This window comes from Tachysurus vachellii, chromosome 26, assembly GCF_030014155.1.
Source record: "Tachysurus vachellii isolate PV-2020 chromosome 26, HZAU_Pvac_v1, whole genome shotgun sequence".
NCBI classification, from domain to species: Eukaryota; Metazoa; Chordata; class Actinopteri; order Siluriformes; family Bagridae; genus Tachysurus; species Tachysurus vachellii.
Window position 1 is genome coordinate 11,138,945 of NC_083485.1, and position 20,241 is coordinate 11,159,185.

Genomic DNA, 20,241 nt, shown 5'->3' on the forward strand with positions numbered 1-20,241 from the left:
CTGAATGCTGAAGTGCTGGACAGCAGCAGTAAAGCGGCTCCAGTCCCAAACGCTCCGCTGTTGTCTAGGGAGGATTGAGTGGTGCCCCCTAGCAACGTGGAGGTAAACTGTGCTGCGTAATTTTCTTGGTTAAACGCTTGCTACTGTATGTGGAAATAATTTGTCACTGTTTTTCACTCTTGTTTTGTAAGAAATTCAGAAAATTCTTTTATTTGATTTTATACAAATACGTGCCACAAACCGAAACCCGCTGTTAAACGCTATTGGAACTATAAAATCTAGGAAAGATTAATGCCAACAAAAATATAATGACCTATCAACATCTAATAAATAATATAATAAAAAAAAAAAAAAAAAAAAAAAAATAATAAAATAATTAAAAAAAAATAATAATAATAATAATAAAATTTATTTATATAAATAAATGCTCACTCTTTGAACAACCACAATGAACATTCATCATATTTATCATACATCATATTTTATTTAAAATAATAAATAAATAAATAAATAAATAAATAAATGTTTCTTCTGGGGGCACGGTGGCTTAGTGGTTAGCACGTTCGCCTCACACCTCCAGGGTCGGGGTTCGATTCCCGCCTCCACCTTGTGTGTGTGGAGTTTGCATGTTCTCCCCGTGCTTTGGGGGTTTCCTCCGGGTACTCCGGTTTCCTCCCCCGGTCCAAAGACATGCATGGTAGGTTGATTGGCATCTCTGGAAAAATTGTCCCTAGTGTGTGATTGTGTGAGTGAATGAGAGTGTGTGTGTGCCCTGCGATGGGTTGGCACTCCGTCCAGGGTGTATCCTGCCTTGATGCCCGATGACGCCTGAGATAGGCACAGGCTCCCCGTGACCCGAGGTAGTTCGGATAAGCGGTAGAAGATGAATGAATGAATGAATGAATGAATGTTTCTTCTTTGAGCAACCACAATGAACATACATCATCTACAAATCAAATAAAAATGTAATCCTTTTTTGAATTTTCCTATATATATGAATATACACATTGATGGTTTAATTAATCTCTACTGCAGAATAGAAGAGACTGGACAACCTAATCAGGAAGGCCAGCTCAGTCCTGGGGTTCCTCTGGACACTGTACAGGAGGAGGGAGAAAGGAGGATGGTAGCAAAACTATCATCATTGCTGGAGAACGACTCTCACCCCCTGTATGAAAAGGTTTCATCTCTGAGCAGCTCCTTCAGTGACAGACTGTTACATCCTAAGTGTCTGGAGCAGCGATACAGACGGTCTTTTCTCCATGCGGTTATTAGACTTTACAATCAAAGCTGCTCCCAGTGAACCACTCACCATAATGAACAGTGTTATTACTGTTTAACTGCAATAATAAACAATAACAAAGTATTTTAAACATGTGCAATAACAGAAATTTAGAAAGATCTGCAATTTTACTGTTTACTGTGAGGAAATGAATATAATTAGCATATAGTCAGAAGCTGAGTTTATGACACTGAGTTTAACAGTCCATCAATAAATGTAATGGGACATGTTTTATTGCATGGAAAAGTATGTGCCTAAAAAAATAATAATTTTGGCCTTTTCTAGAGGTATGAGATCACATCATTACTGTGGTAAATGTCAAATATTCTCATATACGTTTATTATAAATGCACACACCAATGTTTTATATATTATATACATATTATAATATATATCTGAATAGTTTAAATATTAGTTTACAGTTCAATACTGTATCATATTTCACTATTCTTCACAAATATTCAAACTACTATCATATTATACTACCAAAGGTCTTTATTATAACACAGTTTTGGTGTGAAAAGCAAAACTTGTTATATTTTACTTATGGACGTTTACTAGCTTGCATGATATTTTCAATAGGTAAGAAGTACAGCTTAATTTCTTCTTGTTTTTTCCTGACAGTGATTTATTTTTCTGTCATTGATAAAATGATTGTTCATTTAAGAAGATTCTTCTTGTATCATTTTCATTTGAGCTATTTTTTATTGTGTAACTTGTCTGTGTATTTTAGCAACTTGCTGTTGTGCAATCCAATCATATGGACTGAAAAGATTGCTTTAATAAGCACATTTTATCCAGATTGTTTTTCTGGTGTTTTGGCTCTTTTAAATGTATGTATGTATATTTGCAGATAAAAAAATGTAAACCAGCAATGTAAATGTAAAATTGCAGCAGAGTTTTCTTCACATTGGCTCATGAATATCTAAATAATAATCATTCCACAAAGGCAAACGGTGCTTTATTTTAAAGAGCAACATTATGTCATACATTTGCACCACATTAATAACCTGAGAGCATAAAAGCTTGGTTAAATACAACTGTAACAAACATAACAAGGCACAAAACTTTAGTCCCTCTTAATAGACTAAACATGAATACAAATCCTCTTTCTCATCCCAAATGATCGATAGGAAAACCTGCACTGAATACACAGGAAATCAATTGCAGATTAACAGTTTGCAGTCTAACAAAGAAATATATAAACCTATAAGAAGTTCCTGTTTCAATAATCAGTAATCAAGAACCAGCTAAAAACCTTTGTCACTGATGGCAGTGTATCTTAGTAAGACTTCGCTTTTAAGTTTACTGAAAGCAAGTACACTTTTGACTTTTTTTTTAAAGGAATAGTTGAGAAAGAAATAGAATTTACACAAATTCTATCAAATTGTAGCCAACATGTCAAGTCAATACATATTAAACGTACAAATGCCTTACAAATTATACGCATACAATTTCACGGAACGGAAATCGTTTATATTTAAGACGGATTCTTCTGTGTTCATAAAGCCACTGTTTAGGAACATTTTGCTATAGATGAGATTATTTTACCATGCATCCTAAAAAAATATGATAATCGGTGAACATCAGTCATGACTGACAGATGATATTTTTGTCTGTAAGAATTTGTGTATATTTAATACTCTCCCTAAACGAAGGCAAATATTATTTGGGAAAATCCCCAATCCATTCTCAAATGAACCTGATGGTGACTTTAATAAACTATGTTCTGTGTTTGATTTCTCATAACAAAAGGCAAACTGTAGAGGATAAACCCACAAACTGCAAGTGGCATGTTTTGATTTTTATCTGAATAGTATCGAATGATATATTAATTACTGTACATGATAAATACAAATACGTGCCCATTTCTGACTGTAAAAAAACATACCTCTAGGAAGGCAAATATTAGAAAAGCATCATGTTGGATTTGAGCTTTTGTGCATTCTGACATGCTTTTCTGTTCACTACAGTTGTAAAGATTATTGGTTATTTGAATTACTGTAGTCTTTGTGTCAGCTTGAAATAGCCTGGTCATTTTCCTTTGACCTCACTCATTAAGCAAAAAAATGTAATACACAGTTTGGCATCAACAACTATGCAATTGAAACTCAGATCACTTTTTCCCCGATCTGGTGTAATGAAATTCTTGACCTGTATTGGCATTATTTTATTCTTTGCTCCACTGTCACATTGTTTAGCTGGACACTTGTTCCTAATAAAGTGACTAGTGAGTGTAAATGTATATAGAGGTTGCATGTGCATGCTGGAGGCATTATATCTGTTGTTTGTGTGTCTGCCTAATACCAATCTCTAATAAACATTGAGCATAGCCGTTGGTTGATGCTATCATTGGTATACTGTAGCTATCAATATGTCAGGGAACATGATTGGCTTCAGTCTAGAGAGATATTATTCTGTATATAGTGCCTTTATATTGTCCTTAATTTATGTATTTTTCCTGTTTTTGCACCAACATTCGGTTTGGCAAGACAAACGTACAATTATTTGTCATGTCAATAAAGCATATGAAAACTGAAACAGGAAAATGAGAAAAGAGAGAGAGAGAGAGAGAGAGAGAGAGAGAGAGAGAGAGAGAGAGAGAGAAAGGAAAACACTGTCATTGGCTGAAGTTGTGGCACAGGTGTCTCTGAGTGACTGCCTGAGTTGCCTGCTCAGGAACCAGACTCGGGTCTGTCAAGATGGACGTGGTGGTGCTGAGCAAGCGGAGTGAACTCAAAACAGCTGAGGGAAAAGAAAAGAAAGGAAGACAGACAATTACTAACAATTCTTCTCTGTTTTCATTTTAGCCTCTAGTATTGTGCACTATTTTTCTATCTCTAAAATATTTTTTCTTTCTCCCATCCTGCCACAGTTGTTATTTCCGTGTTCAGAAAAAGACATACTGGGTTGTGACACTTGAACACTTGTTATGTAGTGATATTTTCAAACCTAATCCAGTCCATAATGTTAATGCTGCTCAGTTATAATTATTGTACAGTAATCGCTGCACATCTGGATATTCAAAGATCGATCAGTCTGAATGTTTTTCTGTCTTAAAATCAATCAATTCAGTCTTTTTCCTCAGCTTGTGTAATGTGTTTTTCAGGAAACATTAAAAATGGAGAGCAAACTAAAATTCGACTAAGAAAATCACTCATTAGACACTCAATGGAAAAATGATACAAAAGTTTGGTACTTGGATGAAGCCTTACATGAACCCAGTAGAGTACTGCAGACATAAAAGCTTTTTTTATTAGAAATCATAAATGAAGCTGTCTGCTTGTCTAAATTTAAGTGTGTGCGGTAATTTACCCACATCATTCTTATGTTATGTCATGACACAATACATTGCTCTGATAGTTATATTGTCAAGTTATTGGTAGAAATTAGATTGTAGACTTCCTGTGTATGGTGTACTGAACATATACACATCAATCTGTTGAGAGATAAAGAGAGAGAGAGAAGCTTACTTGGTCTGAGGGCAGGTAGGGAGCAGTGTTGGTCCAGCCAGGTGAGCGTGGTGCGACACATCTCCTCCACACTGGCTGTGGACACCATGACGTTATAGGACTCAAACAGAGGCTCCATAATCACACTGAACTTTGGCACCATGGTTTAGGACAATAAACCATACTGGAAATTAGCCCAAGAGCTAAATCATGTCATTGTCACCTGAATATGTAGTCACACGTTCATACCTACACACAAAGTGGTGGAGAATAAAGGATACAATCCAAAATTTCCAATTCTGGAGAGTCTGGGACCGGACGTATTCTCTAAACCTCTCCCTCATGTGATCAAAGCGTTGGCGAGTGATGGGGACGCCGGTGGCAGGGAGCTGCTGCTGACACACACTGCACAACAAGGAAAACATGTTTGCATTGTGGAATAATAAATAAGCTTAGCACTAGAAAAAGAAATATGACAGGAAAGGGATTTCTCACTTGATGGCAGAGTTGAGTGCTAGAATTTCATCCCGGAGTCTTTGGGCTTCTTCATGGAGCTGCGCTCTCTCCTGCTGCATCTTACTGATGTACTCAGCTGTCTTCTGTAGCGTAGTGGCCTTACTAATCTAAGATACACAGCAGTGTAAGGGGGAAACAATGGCAGGAGTATCGCAAAACTACTCAGTGGGAGTCATTTTTTTATAGCTTTTGGAAATAAATCACGAAAACTAAGATAACCAGCTATTACACACGTGTCTACAGGGCAATGTGAGGATCATACTGATACCTTTCTTTTACACAACGATTCTTTTAAATTATAATGACGAGCATATAAAAAATGTGTAAAATAATAAGTACCTTAATGCTTGGCTGAGAGCTAAGTGTTGTCACCAGACTGTGTAAAGTGTCAAAGCCCAATTTGATGTTAAACCTTCTCTTTTGCTCAGCAGATATGTGTGTGATTCGCCTTGTGTCTGTCTGTAAGAGAAAACATTATGAGGAGCAGTCGCATCATGAGAGTATACCATGTAAGCATGCAAGTGTGTTTGTGTGTGAGTTTACCCTATTGGGCTCTGTCTTGGTTATTCCGGATAAGGTGTGTGATGACTCGGACGTTTTCTCTGGCAGCATCGTTGGAGATGTAGGACCGAAGCCTCCTGAAAAACTTACTGAAATTGAAAAGTATCGGCTATGATCGCGTATGATTTAAAAAAGACAAAGACAAACAAAGACAGCTCAACACAATGGGAGTGATATGAGTGTACCTGTTAAACTTGTCCTCTCTGGTGGCTGGATTTGGACAGGAGAAAGTTTCTCAGTTTTGGGGACGAGAAGTGATGAGATGCAGGAGCCGTGAGAGACGTTGGAATGTACCATCATGGGCAACTGGCACTGCAGTGGCACTTCAGCAGGGGACCAAGGAGGATGCTGGGATACCTGTGAACCTCTTTGGCCCACTGGCATACTGCTGGTAGACTGCTGGTCGCAATAGGAAACACTTTATTAGCAAAATAACTTTTAGGATCTGTAAAAAAAAAAAAAAGAAATGCTGATAGAAGCCGTAGAAAAGCTTATAAAATAGCGTTTTATAAGTTTTTTACTTGTCAACCAACCGTTTTTACTGGTCAACCAAGTACATTAAAACTTGTATAAAATCTGTATTTTATAAGTATAGATTAGGTTATTAACGCCACATACTGCTAAGATGGGAGAAGCTGGTCTATGGCATTTCAGCCCAACAAATGGAGGATCGAAACCCACTGTCGGTTTCCCTATAAGAAATCAAGAAATCAGTGAAACGTCCAGTTTTGAGAATAAACATTGAAAAAAATATATATGATCTCAGTGGCATACTTTCTTGAGAGCTGGAGGACAAGAGCTTGGCCAGGCAGCTAGTCTGTGTGGGTGGAGCCACAGAAACATCTGCAGCCGTCGCCGCTGGAAACCTTCGGCCTCCTCCCATTTTTTGCTTGTGCTTCCCTGTTCCCGAGCCCACAGTCACCTGCTGTGGCACAGAGAAACAGTGTGCCTGGCTAGGCAAAGGTGGAGCCACAGATGCCTGCTGGTAGTCCAGCATGTCTAACATACTGTAGCTTTGTCCCTCTTGGGGATCATGTGCTACGACATTCATGGATCCCGTATGCGTGATGACGGTGGGGGAGGTTACGACGCTACTCCCTGATTGGTTTCCTGAAGCATGTCTGTATTTTAGGCAGGTGTTTGAGTAGATGTAAGGGTTCTCCTGAGACATAGAGGCAGAGGACATATTTGAAGGTCCAGAGACAATGCCAGGGACACTGTAGGACTGTCCGTATGAGCCCATGTTCTGGAGGCTTGCTGGAGAGTGATGGTACTCGCTGTACTGTAAATGGCTCTTGAACTTGGGGTTGGAGGTCATTCTGCTAGTATCAAAGGGCATCTCAGGGGTCAATGGGTGGTGTGGATAGCCATGGCAGGATAAGCCTTCTGCTGAGGAGGACTGAGGCAAGCTCTCAACTGTCATATTGGGCTAGGGATGACAAAATTGCCAGTTACATTGCTGAATATATTTTAGACACCAAGTTTTTGCTGTGTAAATATTCTGAAATGTCATTACCTGTGTAATTTGGGATCCTGTATGTATCAGAGGTGTATTAATCACAGCGGACGTGTGGGCTGAGGGAAATAGTGAGCCGGAGGAACTCTCGAATAATGCAGAGTCAGCATAACCACTCTGTACCGGAGGATGTACACGGTAACTTGCAAAGATGTCTGCAACATCAACAACAACATCATCCAACCTGGAGTCAGTCCTATGTCAACTAACTCACTGCTAACACCAAATAATAATCTAAAGTTCATACAGAACACTGAACATTAACAGACTATAAGTCAACATAATGCAGCATTTGCTCCATATTATACTAAATATATTGAGATTAGGAATGTTTTAAGTTTGGGTGAAGTCACATTTACTGTTATAGTACTTTTGTAGCTTGAGTGAGATCAGCTGGAAATCATTTGGATTAACCATGGAGAAAATGTCAGCAGTCAGAGCTGACCTACAGTGAACCATTGACTCTTCTTCTCTTCCTGTGGTGGCACCCTTAAGATGGCCATTCGTGGTTTACCAAATCCCCTTCAACTTCCACATTTTATTCCAAATGACCCCTGACCTGCACTTAACCCTCAATATATAGTGCAAGCTATAATCAGACAAAAAACGGAAAAACAATCCAATAAATCATTAAAAAACAAATAAAACTAAACACCATGATAAACACTATAGTGTGATTAAACACTCGTTACTTTCCAAGATGTTCAGACGTTAAGACACTCTCCTGAGACACTCTCCTGAGAGATTTTTTGATGAGTAAGTGTCCATACAACAAAATGTGAACTTGTGCACTTCCCTAAAAGTCCTAAGAGTCAATAATTAATCAGTTTTTAAAAATTCAATTGAGATAACAAGAAATATGGCATTATTAATGAACCCTGGAAATTACAGTTAGGTTTGTATTACAATATTTACTGTACATCTACTGTCATACTAGTAATAAAAATTCTAAGAAACAAAAACTAATGAGAAAGCTATGTTACTTCGAAATCAGATTATAAATGTACCGAATGTTTTTTTTTCTTTGTAACTTCAACAGAGAGAAATAACAAGATCTGATGTGGAAATTATTATTTATATGGATTTATACTTGTTACATGACAAAATACAGAAGGAGATTTTCTGTGATTAATTTAAAAAAAATGGTTGGTGGTGAAAAATTGCTGTCCTATGAAAGGAATAAAATTATTCACAATGCTGTTCTAGGTAACTTAATGTAAAAATAGGTCATTTTTTATAATTATAATTATTCAAGTATTTATTTTATTTTTATTTTTTTTAGTGTTCAATCAGGCTGTAAGCAGAATCAAAAATTGCAGTGAGGTTGATTTTATAGAAATGTGTCATGGTTCATTTCCAATCCAAATGTTATCCTTTCAGTAGTCCGTAAACTGAGCCGTTAAATTTTATTAAGCAAAATATTCTGTTTTATCGCTCTTGATTTCAGCCTCCAGTAACAGGACATTTGCAAGAATATACCTATTATTATGTCTGCTTATTGAAACTCAGCTTTTCATAGTTCTCAAAAGTGAAGAATTTGAATCTGGGAATCTTGGCTTTCATTTTTTTCTTGCATATTTTTGCATAAAACTGTCAATGTACTGATTATATTTTAAAGACTAATGGAATCAATTTTAAAAAAAACGATCTAGAAAAAAAATGCTCTATTTTGTCTCGTTATTGTGAATTATAGAACTTGTGCAAATAATTAAATAAATAAATAAATAAATAAATAAATAAATAAAATAAACTTTCACAACTAATAAGGTCCGGATTGCTGTGTCCTCATAGTAAGTTAAAGATCAGTGTAAAAACATTCTGTCATGTAGCAAATACATACTCAAGTAATTTATTTATTTTTTTTACTTTACACAACATCCAACATCTAATGATAACATTTCTGAGGATTTGAATAAAGCGGGTTTGGAATTTTACAGGTAAATGCTCATGTCTGACATGTTACAGGGTGCCAACATTTTAACCAAAATGATCTATTCTGTTGGAGCATGTACTGCAAATGGCATCATTCCTAAATGCATAAAAATGAGAGGAATACATGAATAAATTACCAGGAATGTCCATGAGATCATCCAAGCTGGGCTGAAGTGGAGTCAAACCAGGCTGGATCATATCAGCGTTGCTGGTGTAGGCTGACATGGAAAGGGCATTTATTACAACAGTAACATACACGTGGGTGTGTGTGTGTGTGTGTGTGTGTGTGGATGTGCATATTTGCGCTTTCATTCATTCATACTTCCCTCTTTTGATGGGCTGCGTCTTCCTGAATCAATTTTACAAACTCACATGACTATTTATTAGGAAATGGTGTCATATATTTGTCATATATATATATCATATATAAACTCATCTTTTGAAGCACTTCTAAAGTCAACAATTTGCTTACTGAAGCAAGTGCTTCCGGCTAAGCAACACCTCTGAAAATATGCATGCTGGCTATATAAGCTAGGACACCTGAATGTGTACAAAATAAGCTAGCAGAGATGCCTGCTTTTCCTGATTGATTGAATGATAGTGATCATATAATTAATTTTTTTTTGCTGTTTTGTTTATCAGTGTGGTATTTCCTGTCACTGGAATCTTGAAATGCATTATATTTTCTCATTTGGGGGTTTTCAAATGTTATAACTTTACTTGAAATATGTAGAAAAAAGACACCAGTTTCATATCATTTTATGAATTTGACTACATGACTATATGGACAAAAATGTACAAAATCATCATCATGACTAAATCTATGCAGTAAATTATAAATCTACTCAAAATAATTCTAGACAAGATGCATACTCCCATACATTAAGCATTGAAGCAGAAAGCTCATTGTTTAATGGTAAAGCAAGCATCAAACTAAACACTTAGACCTCTATCTGACCTTAGATTTGTGGCCCTTTGGTACTCACTGTTTTGGTATTTCTCACTCCAAGGGCTTGGCTTCTGGGTCATGGTGAACAGAGTATCTGAGATATCTGACAGAAAGCAGTCCAAGTCAAACATATGCACCTCTTCCTGAGAGGCTTCTGGTTCGGGGTACATCTGATTGGACCATTTCTCCAGGCCAGACCTGCAGATGGGCGTCTGAGGAGCGATAATTAGTCATTAACGCTCCACACCACAAATGAGCACAGATCCTCAACCATGACAGGGCATAAGACAGAACAAGGACAGGAGCTCCTCTTTTGGGCACATCTCTGAGCAACTCAATAAATAAGTGTAAACTTTAATAAAAAATTTTATCGATTCAACAAAAATGATCAGAAAAAAAAATGATGCTGGTATTTTCATAGTCCACACTAAAAAAAGCTAAAACTAAACACTGGTGTTATTACATCATAAAATATAAGAGCCTATCAGATTCCATTATGCAAATGCAAGCCATTAAATTTCTGTATTAAGGTCTCTATTTGCAGTGCCATATTCTCTGCAACAAAAAAGATCAATCTCAAACACACCAGTCACAAAGAGCAACTATTAAAAATCACATTTTTGACAAAAAAATGTATTTCATTGCTTTCTCTGAAATGGCCTCTTTCAGAACAACTGAAATTCTTTTTGCATCTCTCTTTTGTGTACGGTTTTTGATAAGTAATCATTTTCTATGATGATGAGGAGATCAGACAAAAAATCAGACAAACAAATCAGACACTGCTGAAGGACAGCACACTGATGGCCGAGCTCTAGATCTGTGTATCATGACCACCAGAGGGAACCACATATGTAGCGCAGTGATAGAATGTAGACTTACATCAATGCAAAAATGTAAGATTATGGAGTAACATAAAAGGAGTTTAGGGTCTCTCCAATCCCCGGAAACACTTTTTCACTATTTTCATATTGCATATTTTTGCCTTGTATCTATTCTATTGCACCCACCATGAGTCAAACTTGAAGGGTTAATTAGTTAGATTAAAAAATATATCCAAATCAGAGTTACTAGAGTACTCTAAACATACATAGGAGCACAATATGCTACTCACGGCTCAGTGCAGATTCCTGTGTCAAGTTTCCATCCCATTAATGCTTGCTACATTCCCGTTCTTTATCTCAAACCCGGTATACCAGCAACCAGCTCCAACTCCATCCTCGTCTCTTACACACACATACACAGAGACTGAAGCTCATCACTTTTATAGGAGAGCCCAAATTCAGCCGGAAGCACCAACGATTACGTCTCTCCTGACAACACAACTGCCCCCATGCTGTTTTTGTGGCCCACACACAAAAAAATGAGGTAAATTATAGTAATGCTTTGGATATGTGTTTTCCCACAAGGTGAAATTAGGTTTGGGGGTGTGAGTGTGCGTGCATACTCGTGAAGCATTAAAAAGTGCAGTTAAAAACCAATGTGTGAGAGACAGAAAGCCCTTCCAGTATACCCCCCACCACCACCACCACCAACAACCATCACTATTATGTTTTTTATTCGTCTCCATGTGCTGACTCTCAACATGAGCGAAGGCGTATTGGCCCTTTTGTTCCTGACCCACTTCTACCCATCACACACTCACGTGTAGAGAGAGAGAGCGTGAGAGAAGGCCTTACCTCAACTTCCTATATATGGTCACTACACATATAGATAAAGAAATAAACGTTCATGTAAACGGATATACAAATTTCCAAATAGAAAAAGAGACGCTAGATCACTGCAAGTACAATGCAGTAGGTAAACCTTAAACTAGTGCATACTGTTTGATTATATATATATATATATATATATATATATATATATATATATATATATATATATATATATATATGTATATATACATACATATATATACACATATATATATATATATATATATATATATATATATATATATATATATATATATATATATATATATATATATATATATATATATATATGTGTATATATACACATATATATATATATATATATGTAACCTGAATACTACATTCTGGGGACATCTAGGGGACATGTGTGTCATGTGGTAGAAAGTTTTTTTTATACAACTGAAACCCTCAGCAGCTCAGTGATTGTTACTATTTTATGTTACATAGTCATATGACTATGTTCATATGGGCTTATATCTTATAGTGTATATATACTGAGGTTTGTGTGTCTCAAAAAATGCAAAGATCCATAAATTCGAAACGTACACTCAACGCACATTGCTTGTTAGTACTTTGGCCCTGCCTATCATGGTCATATTCACCCAAATGGACAATAAAAACAATTTACATTTACATTTTCCACAAAGTGGGTCACCTTTGATTAAACAGTATTGAAATTGAACCAGCGTATCTCTGAGAAACAGACACAACAGAAAAGGAGATTGGCCTTTTTGTCACCAGGAGCAATCAAGTGACTCGTTTTTCTAACCGATATATGGGCTGCTGTGACGCAAGTGGAGTACAGTGTTTACGTTTTTTCCACGTTTGCCCTCACTTTTCGTTCTCTACAGATCACACACTCTGACTTTTTAACCAGCTGAGCAAAGCAAAGTCTGAACTATTAATAGCTTACTGGAGAAGGGTGCAGAGCCAAACTGTTCTGTTAACCTACTATTACAAATACTGTACAGCAACATAAGGCCATTTATTTATCTGTATAAAGGGACTGACTACCGAATGTCCGAATAACCTACTAGAAGCCATTAATAATGTCTTCAATAATGTCTGACATGACCTTGATCAATAAACCCAGACTTAAATTAAGGACAGAAATCAACTTTCCCAAATCTCCTATACTGTACATACTGTAGAATTTGCGTCTATACAGCCAACCATTTTCTTTAATGCTTATCTTACACAGGGTCACAGGTAACCTGGAACAGAACCCAGGGGACTTGGGGAACAAAAAGGGGAACAAATCACACACAATCAATTTAAAGAAGCTAATCAATGCATTTCTTCAGGCTAGAGCAGGAAACTGGAGAACTTGGAGGAAACCCTCAAAGCACTGGGAGAACATGGAATGGAATGAGGATGGCAGGAATCAATCCTCTAACCCCAGAGGTGCAAGGCAGACTATCAGGACTCAGCCCGGACTTTTTGGCCATGTGCATTTGTTGTCGTTCCTCGTCACGTGTCTGCCCCGCCTTCGTCTGCTCCTCCCTGTCACCACACCTGCTCCTCATTGTGTCATTATTGTCTTTTGTATAAATGTGAGCTGCATTGCCGATGGCAGAGCGGATTCATTAGTTACATTTACCCCTCGTCATGTCTAGTCATTGTTAAGTGTCGTCATTCATTTTGTTTCAGTTATCGTCTTTTCTGTCTTTGTCTTCATCATTTATTAAACCCCTTTCATTTGAAGCTATCCTGCATACGGGTCTGTCTCCTTCCTTCCCTGGTTGTGACACAGACATACTTCTTTGTTCATGTTGAATAATTCTGTATTTCATGTTTATACCCAAGAACCTATAAAAGAACCCACCAAAGAGCAAACTGCAAGTGTCTATAAATGTGCATGAGTATGCAAATTGGAAATTCCTTTCTCTCCTTTTAATCATTAAAAATGTTGGAAGTTTTGCCTCTTTTCAGTTCATTTGGTTTAGTTCACAAATGAATTTCAGCTATTTGCCATGTTTTTTTTTTTTTAACCAGACAAAATTTTGACCTTATGATTGTTCTGCTATGGCAGGAATCGATTCATGAAGTGGATTTCTATATTCTAATTAACAAATTAACATTACTTTGCATTGTATTTTACACACTATTTCAGTCATTCATTCTTTTATTCATTCATCATCAATAAGCAAGGCACTATGAATATAAATAAAGTAAGCATCGCTGCATTCCTGTGATGTCTCTGCTCTATTTAAGTTTTGTTTCATTCCATTTCTACACATTATAAATTTGTTATCTACTCATTATCATACAAACAAACAGCTCAATTATTGAAAAAACGTTAACCATGGAGGCATTTTGATCAAATTAGACATAGATCATAAAGCTACTGCAATTTGCTCTAGGTATCAACAGCACATAGCTAGCCAGCTAGTTATACTGCTAATTAACTGCTAGCTCACACCACTGCTAGGGCTACAAATAAAAGAGTTTTCAGCATCACAGTCTTGGATTTTAAAAGGTTTAATCAACATAAAAGACAAACTAGATTAAATCCACCAAAACAATCAAAATTCTGTTCATGACTAACATAAGCTGTAAATAGCTGGCTAGCTAGCTCAACACTAGTTCAGTGTGTCAGTGTGAGATGCTAACTGCAAAGTGTGTAGTTAATCATCCTAATATTTTGCATATTGTACATGATAGGTTTGGGTCATTGAGCTGATTATGTGAGAACACAAACTGAGCTCAATTTAAGAAGAATCATTTAAAAATCACCAGGGAATGAAATAAAACGGATTCCAGTACAGCAGCTTGAAAATAATTAACGTAATGCAGCTTAATGTCTTACCGTCTGCAGAACAGGGACATGATCTTTGTGTTTCTAAAAGAAAAATAGAGAATAAAGGAACTTTTCGAGTTTATATAAACATATATATTTGCACAAATACATAATCAATGCAATTTTTTCCCTCAGGCCCTCAGGCCAGGTTCTCACCCTCTTCTTGTAGTAAATCCTCCATTTATGATACTCTTTTATCACCACTTCTATCCGTCTCTTCCAGTAGCTGCCCTCCAGTACAATTGCCTGGAATTTAAAATACACAGCCAGCGGTTTAAAGAATTAATGTACGGTTTATTATGAAGTTTTAATTCAGGGATGCAGGGTAGGTAATGCTGTGGAAGATAATTTTAGGTACATAGTGTATCAAAAAATGCAAAGTACCATTCATGTATTTAATGTGAATTACCTCAGGTTTTCGATGGGCGTCTGCTTCAGAGCCCTCCAACGGAGTGACAAACCCGCACACTGGATTTTTCCTTTTTTCCACATCTAAAATATTAACAAATTAAAAATAAAGGATTCTAGCATTTTATTTCTAACTGGGTGCTGAATGATATACTGTATAACATATTTCATTCTCCAAAAAAGAAAAATCTTGCTATACATTATTGTGAATTATAAAAGTGCTGTTAAATTTTCACTTGAGTTATTTTAAGCAGGTCTGACAATAATCTGGTTAATTCATGAATCACAAAATCAAAAAATTACAATTGCTGACAAATTGCTGAGGTATAAGAGAAATAAAATATTTCAGCATGTGCTGTTTTTGGAAACAATCAACCCGGACTTGAATTTTTTTGAAAAACAGCATGTTACTGTATATTCAGACTAGATGAACTCACATTGAATGAACCAAGCTCTCCAGATGCCATTATTCAATCGGATTTTATCCCTCCACAGTAGCTTCAGGCCTTTGAAGGATTTCCACTTAGGAGACACGATCTTTCCACTGTAGACAGAGAGAGAGAGAGAGAGAGAGAGAGAGAGAGAGAGAGAGAGAGAGAGAGAGAGAGAGAGAGAGAGAAAGAGAGATACAAAGCTCTTTAATCATTAGCTCAGTTTTTATTTTATTCTGTCACTGTCACTTGTGCCAGGTCAATCTAGACAGATGTAAAAGCTGCCCTTTTACACATCTTAATCACACAACTGCAATTAAACACCACCTCATCTGCCCACATTTTCTTCACTTTATGCCATCTCCTCATTCTTCCAGTGCATTTAACCCACTAATGGCACAGAGAAGGTGGTTAGTTAAAGACACTCAGAGCTCAGTTCAACCTGTTGCTAGGACTTTATAAAGGACAACGGATGAGGCACATGATGTAGAAACATCATGAGCACACATCTGAGTGTCGGGAATGCTTTCCAGTTCGAAATACTGAGGATAAATGAATTAAAGCCAGAAAGCTCAAGCTAAGTAAACACAGGGCCTGAGAGATCCAGTGTAGCACCTAGAGAACCTCAGAGTGAAAAGCAAGAAACAAGGCGATGCACAAGACAACTGAAAAGCTTTATCTTGGGTGAGGCCACATTAATAAAACTCCAGATAACATGAAGTTGGGTGATATGATTACATGATATTTATGTTGTGAAAAACTCTGTTTTCTGAAACGATCACAGATATTTCCTGTATTTTTATAAAAGTGACTTCAAGTAGATGATTAAAAGTCTATTTTTTATACAAATTAAACTATTTTATATTTTGTTGGCAAACCCAAACCTGATGCTACATTCTGTGTATGATGAAACTCTTTAGCAATCAGGTTGTGTTTTTCATTGAAATCTGAATTCAGTCTATTAAAAAATGCAAAAATACAGGACACTCTATGAGCAGTACTGAGTAAAAATGAAACTTGAATATTAATTATTTATAAAATAATATAGAAATAAAACGTATAACCTATAACACTTATAGTATAACACTTATAATATATAATAACAACAAACACAAAGACGGCAGAAACACGACCATGATAGTGATTGTTGTTCCTGTTGTCATGGTTTATTTTTTTATTTATTTTAGTTTGTTTGATTGTTTATTTGAGTGTTTGTTTGTTTGTTAGTTTGAGTGTTTGAGCACATATAACGGCATATATAGGACAGGGGTGAGTCACTTAAGACAGCACAGTGTGCAGTTTGAATGTCATAACAGTCTTGAGAGACGGCCTGGAGAGAGAGAAAGAAAGCAAGAGAAAGCGAGAGAGACTTTTATCCTAAACCCAGTTACACTATAACCCCTGCCTGATTGTTTCATTGCCAACTGCTGCCAAAGTCCGTCTCCCTCTCTGTGTGTTTTCACTACGTTTCCCATGTCACAGCTGTTTCGAAAATGTTGCTGTGCTTTCACCGGGCTCTTCCGGGTCCAAAGAAACCTTGCATTACAGTTAACCCCCTGTCTGTAGTACCAAACAGTGGGAGACAAGTTAAACAATTCCATGAAGAGCATGTTGAAATACTGCAGTACATTTTACATTGCAGCATTTATCCATTAATCTAGCTGTGAATTTAATAGATCTTGGTCTTACTTCAGGTAAGGGAAAAGTTAGAGACACAGCTTAATTGTAGTAGATTCTGAAGTTAGTTTATTAGTTAACCAAAATAACAAGGTTTCCAGTAAACATAGTGCAGATAAACAAAGCAAAGTCAATTCTAATTCAAAATCCCTTTAATATAACAACTGTATGCAGTACTTGTGCCTATTATGGTATTCTTCACACCTGCACTATCATGCCACACTGCATAAAAAAGTAAGTCTCAAGAGGAATTAATGGTTTATAGTAGATTAATAGCATTAGCTCACATTCTAAAAATCACTAAGAACTAATAAGATAATCTGCAGTACATAATGAATATTACCTTATGACCTTAAGAAACTATAGCAGACCATTTGAAAGGAACAAAGGCAGAAAATTGTAAGAATTCCCTATTTACACATATCTACTCTTACATCTACACGATGTGGGCTGTTGTGCATGGATACCGGACCGTCACATTAATTTGCGGACCTAACTGAAACTGTTTGCAAAGTTGGAAGCACACATTTGTCTAGAATGGATTTGTATGCTGTAGCATTACAATTTCCCTTCAGTCGAACTAAGAGGCCTGAACCTGTTCCAGTATAACAATGGCCCTGTGTGCAAAGCGAGATTCATGAACGCAAGGTGTGATAATATTGGAGAGCCCTAACTCTGACTCAACCCAACTGAACACCTTTGAGAATAACTTCAACGCAGACTGAATAACAGACCTTCTCACCCAAAATTTGTGCCTGATCTCACTAATACACTTATGGCTGAGTGATCACAAATACTCACAGCTACGCTCTGAAATCTAAGGAAAAGCCTTCCCAGAAGAGTGGAGGTTCTTATAATAGTAAAGGGAACTAAATCTGGAATGAGATGTTCAAAACGCTCAAGTGGATGTGATGATCAGGTGTCCATATATCGGTCATAAAGTGTATGTGAGGGGGGAAAAAAAAAATCTATGAAAGTGCAAAAATATTATTTAGAATAACAGTCTTCATTACATTTATACGTCTTCATTACATTTATACATTTATAAGTTATACGTCTTTAAATGATGAGCTTTAGATTTGAAGGTGTAATATTTAATCATATACATATATTTCTGTAAATACTGATTACTACAGACAGGATGCGAAGACTAATTACTAGTTTTAGAGTTAAAAAAACTTCATCATTACATAAAAAGAAAAAAAAACTTGCATAAAAATGTTTACATACTGTATTCATTTCTACAGCATGTTTTGATGATGGCACACTTTTATATGGCTTGTTGCTTGAATGATTGATTGCTGCATTGAAGGTCGTGTTGGTCTTTGACCCATAACCTAAAGATAAAAGATGTTTTGTTTGTTTTTGCATTAGTGCGTTTGCATGTTGTTACCTATAGGCCAGTGTCATGCACTCGAACAGGCGCGTGAGTGTCGGGTCGATGCTCAGTCTGCCGGAGCTGAACGGTCCGAAGCTGTAGGTCTGGCAGCGCGGTTTGTTCACCGTATCGAAGTCGTAATAACTTCTCCTGCTGCGCGGTACGGGATCACTGTGCGGGGATGAAACCATGAAGTGTCCGCTGTGGATCACCTGCGCGCGCCGCGCCGCCTCCGAGCTGGTGCCGGGACCGGCAGATTGCGCGTGAGTCAAACCGTCATCCTGCTCCGAATCTGACTCCGAATCAACGATCTGAGACTCTTTCGTTGGCTCGGAAAACTTCTCCAGCTTTGCCATCCTCGCTTTTGTATGATCTCTTACACAATTGGATATTTCACACAGCCATTAGGAGTTCGGTGCCGTTCGAAGTGACGGGTCTGTAGACAGCGCCACGCCTCGCACGCGCAATAACGCCAGATCGCATGTCGTGTCTCCGAGTCAAAGGTCACAAAATTTGGCCGGAGGATCTTCAGGGAGCTGTTGGGCATGGAAGAGGCTTTCAAAATGGGAGCTTTTAAAAACGAGCGCAAATTGCATAATATTGCATAACGCAAGCCGTAACCTCTGTCCTGGTCAATCAGTTAGACTTTATTGACCTGGTCGCTTTAAAAGGTGCACTGAATCTAAAAACAGTCTTTACAGCATATTAAGTGGGTGTATGCAGCAATCTGAGCGATTTATTAGAACAGACAGACAGACAGACAGACAGACAGAAAGAGATAGATAGACAGACAGACAGAAAGAGATAGATAGATAGATAGATAGACAGACAGACAGACGTAGATAGATAGATAGATAGATAGATAGATAGATAGATAGATAGATAGATAGATAGATAGATAGATAGATAGATAGATAGATAATTATTGTATTATTGTTATTGTTGTTGTTAAAGTATTTTTGATCCTAAAACTAGTTTTTAACTAAAAGACTCTGTTCCAACAACATATCACTGACAAGTAATGAAAATAAACAATATGTAAGATTCCTTTTTGTTTATGGATTAGTGAAATTAATAGTAAGAATTATTTTAATCTTTACATCATATATTTTAATATATTGTACTTTTTGTTAAAAGACATAACTTTCCATTGTGAAGGTAGTCCCTTGTGGGTAATACTAAAGTATAAAATATAATTGTGTAAGAATTAAATGTACATGTTACAATGTGCTGCTATTTGTTTAGCGGCTAATCTCTGATAAGAAATGTAGTTTGGTAATGTACAGTATTTTTAACAATTAATAAACATGTTATGTTTATGTTAAATGTTTATGTATGTATTTATTTGTACGGCTGCTTGATTATTATTTGCATGTTTGTTTGTCAAAGCTTTTCACTTTCGGATGTTAATTCAACACGTAAGAAGAAAAAGATTAAAGGTTAATGAGGGTAATAAGTGCTAATTAAGATTAAGCAATAATCACTGAATCAAACGTGTTACATTAAGAGTTTGTAAATGATTTAAAATGAATAAATGTGTCAACTAAAATCACTGCATGTTTTTTGTATAATGAAAAAAATGTAGCCAATATGTTTTTTTAGCATATTTGGCAAGGGACTTTCAAAC

At 36.7% G+C, this 20,241-nt stretch overlaps 1 protein-coding gene across 3 annotated transcripts; it reads right to left on the reverse strand.

The window, feature by feature from the left end:
• Positions 1-2,226: 2,226 nt before the first annotated feature.
• LOC132840958 (carbohydrate-responsive element-binding protein) lies at positions 2,227-19,126 on the reverse strand. Of its 3 annotated transcripts, none has more exons than XM_060863070.1 (17): positions 18,630-19,126; positions 15,566-15,672; positions 15,130-15,212; positions 14,877-14,966; positions 14,730-14,762; positions 10,246-10,420; positions 9,397-9,477; positions 7,328-7,482; positions 6,586-7,240; positions 6,430-6,503; positions 5,997-6,210; positions 5,794-5,888; positions 5,590-5,709; positions 5,230-5,357; positions 5,016-5,139; positions 4,756-4,885; positions 2,227-4,027 (listed from the first exon to the last, which is right to left on the reverse strand). In XM_060863070.1, the coding sequence occupies exons 1-17, from the start codon at positions 18,968-18,970 to the stop codon at positions 3,903-3,905; spliced, it is 2,730 nt and encodes a 909-aa protein (XP_060719053.1). In that variant the 5' UTR covers positions 18,971-19,126; the 3' UTR covers positions 2,227-3,902. The 3 variants fall into 3 exon arrangements, with proteins under 3 accessions (XP_060719053.1, XP_060719052.1, XP_060719051.1); XM_060863069.1 differs by having other exon boundaries at positions 5,794-5,900; positions 5,997-6,207; positions 18,630-19,124; XM_060863068.1 differs by having other exon boundaries at positions 5,794-5,900; positions 18,630-19,124.
• Between the last annotated feature and the right edge of the window lie 1,115 nt (positions 19,127-20,241).